This window comes from Rutidosis leptorrhynchoides, chromosome 3 (genome assembly GCF_046630445.1).
Source record: "Rutidosis leptorrhynchoides isolate AG116_Rl617_1_P2 chromosome 3, CSIRO_AGI_Rlap_v1, whole genome shotgun sequence".
Taxonomy (NCBI): Eukaryota; Viridiplantae; Streptophyta; class Magnoliopsida; order Asterales; family Asteraceae; genus Rutidosis; species Rutidosis leptorrhynchoides.
In genome coordinates, this window is record NC_092335.1 from 642,350,333 (window position 1) to 642,353,399 (window position 3,067).

The 3,067-nt window shown below is 33.8% G+C and overlaps 1 protein-coding gene across 1 annotated transcript; it reads left to right on the plus strand.

Moving 5' to 3' along the window:
* The first annotated feature begins 625 nt into the window (after positions 1-625).
* On the plus strand, positions 626-1,645 carry LOC139902427 (F-box/LRR-repeat protein 12-like). Its single transcript, XM_071885055.1, has one exon. It carries the CDS (start codon positions 626-628, stop codon positions 1,643-1,645), a length of 1,020 nt encoding a protein of 339 aa, XP_071741156.1.
* The last annotated feature ends 1,422 nt before the right edge of the window (positions 1,646-3,067 follow it).

Below are 3,067 nucleotides of genomic sequence, written 5' to 3' on the forward strand. Positions count from 1 at the left end.
TATAATTCCATTAAATATATGTGGTTTTATGATTAGTTTTCATATATAATAATAGTATTACATTTTCTATAACTGTTCTTTTAATTAAAGCTAATACTTATCACACTTTTTATGTAAAACTTTCGTACAAAAGGGATACATTTTATTGAATATGACCCATAAAATTGATGGTGATAGGCTATATAATGACTTCTGACTTTACAATTACTTGATACAAGTTAATTAAATATTATATATGTCGGTGAAAACAAAGATAAAGAGTACTTGAGTACTTAACGGCCTATTTGTTACTTTTACTGGATAATCAATTTATAAAAATTGGACTAAAAATGTGAACAAAAAAAATAGAAGGGTATATATCCCCAGAATTAAAAGGTTTGTTTGGAAACCAATCCTTAAATTCTACTGTACGTATAAACGAATTTGAAGAAATGTCTGCGCATACATATAGGAAGGCAGTCAAGGTAACCGAATTAAACAATTTAACTACGGTAATGTTATATCTTTTAGTTAATTAAGTAATAAGTAATTAATGTTTTGCCCGCTGTTTCTTTATTCTTGTTGATTTACAGTAATATTGATATTGATATTGATTAATCAGGATTTAAGCATTGTTAACACATAAATGGGTCTAAGTTACGGAAAGCAGAGCTTATGTATTACACAACTTCCTGATGACCCTCTGTGCCGGATTTACCAAAATTTAAACAAACAGCATGATCAAAAATCATTTAGCCAAACGTGCCATCGTTTTCTTGATATCGCAATTTTAAGTTGTAAATGCTTGGATGTTACTAGTTCAACCAAGTTAAGTAAGTCATACAACCTTGATTCTATTGTCCTTGGTAAATATTTGAATCGGTTTAGGCATTTTGAGTCAGCTTCATTGATATCGGTTATTGATCTATATAAATGTGTGATTACGGACGACGGATTAAAAATGTTAACCAATTATTGTAAATCCATAATAACCGTGAGTCTTATCGGTTGCTCTCACATAACAAACACTGGAATTTGGTTTGTTACCCAAAACTGTCATCAACTCCGAGCACTCAAAATTTCTGATTGTGATAGAGTTGCTAATGTAAAATACCAACAAGGTTTTTCGTCAACTTTGGCTTATTTACGAGTAGATTCTCATGTATTTTATCCGACTGGTTTTTTAAGCCGACGTGGTCTTGAGTATCTAGATATTACTGCTTCTAGTAAGTATTATATGAATAAGTGTGAACGCCGTTTTGCGGCCATCCGTTCTGGCATTGCTAAAAATCTCAAAATTCTAAGCGTTTGGACGTGCTCTTTTGTTACGGATGGTTGCATTATGAAATTTACAAAAGGGTGTCCGTTGTTGCAAGAGATGAACTTATCATGTTGTCGTGGAATCCGGCTCCCTGGCTGGGAATCAATTGGATTGCATTGTCAAAATCTAAAGATACATGTGAACTACACCAAAACCATTTGTGATAAAGGATTACTAGCTTTGGGTAATGGCTGCAAATCGTTATCAGTGTTATACATAATGAATTGCCAACAAATTACTTCAGATGGGTTAGACACATTTAGAATACAGAGAGCGGATGTGAAGATAGAAGAGAAACTAGGGATAACATGTTTCCCTAGTTGGACGTTTAATTGGTCGAGGTGATCAGCTTAAAATATTCTACGACAAATGGTATATGTATGCTATATTAAGCACTTGAAATACGTCTCTTGTGGTGTAGTCGTTACAGATGCAGCTTTCACACAAATTATGACATTAAGAACTTCAATTGTTGCTGGTTTTGTGTGTGTGTGTGTGTGTGTGTGTGTGTGATTGGTTTTGGGTCTAAATTGTTTCTTATATTGATTGACTTGATATTGATGATGTATGACTTGATATTGATGATGTAACACTAGTTAGGCTTTGTAGTTCTTAAATAAATCTAAACATTTACATTGACTAGTTTGAGGAAATGTTATAGCTAAGATCTGGTTATGGAGTAATAGGTAAAAACAGAGTAAATCTGTTTATGTGTACATTTGAAAGATGATGAACTAAGTTAAAGTGTATTGAGTTAACACACAAGTGCTGGTGACTTAATCTGTATAAAGTCACTTATAAGTTGTAACAACAGTTATGATCATGCCTCATATTCTCAATTTTTCTACCCCTTTAAATTAAAAGTTGTATGATTTTTATACAACCTGATTTGGTTCGCATGTTTATTAATATTTGTTATTATAACATTGTGTTGTAGCTCACGTAGTAATGACCTACATCTCTTAGTGAGATGTCAGGAGTTCGACTACCATGGTGTGCAGCATTGCACACAAGGTTGCCTCTTTACCGTTGAATTCCACCCAAGGGTGTCTTTCGCACATCGCGTTGCAGGGGCAGTGGGTGAGGAGGGTTTTACCGCTCATGACCTCGGATTAGGCCAGGTTTTCTCCTGGACAGCAGTTAGGGGCGAGTTATGCAGTGTGTGAGATGAACGCGTTGGTAGTTAAGTTCCTAAGAAAAACATAAAAATTATAATATTTAACACACAGAAAACTCATTACTCATTACACTACAATATATTTACATATTATATACCTATATCTAAAAGACAAAGGAAAAATGAATAGTACTATTCTTTTTTTCACTTTTCGCAAACTTAACCCCCCAACTTTTATAAACATACAAATCGCACCCCCACTTTATACTCTTATAACTTTTATAAACATACAAATCGCACCCCCACTTTATACTCTTATTAAAATACAAATCGCACCCCCACTTTATACGTATATTTTTTTCCCAAATTTCGCAAACTTAACCCCCTAACTTTTATTAAAATACAAATCGAACCGTCACTTTACTAATTTTTTATTTTTTTTACTAATATTCAATTTTCACAAACTTAACCCCCTAACTTGTAAGACCCGTTTATTTGTAGTGTACATAAGTGTAATTAAGATAATTGAAGTGGGGTTTGGTTGTACATCTTAAAAGGGGGAAAGAATTTGATCTGGAGGAGTGGCGCGCCGCGCAGGCCTTTGGCGCGCCGCGCCATTGGTCTGTGACAGATTCCTTTATATTTAATTA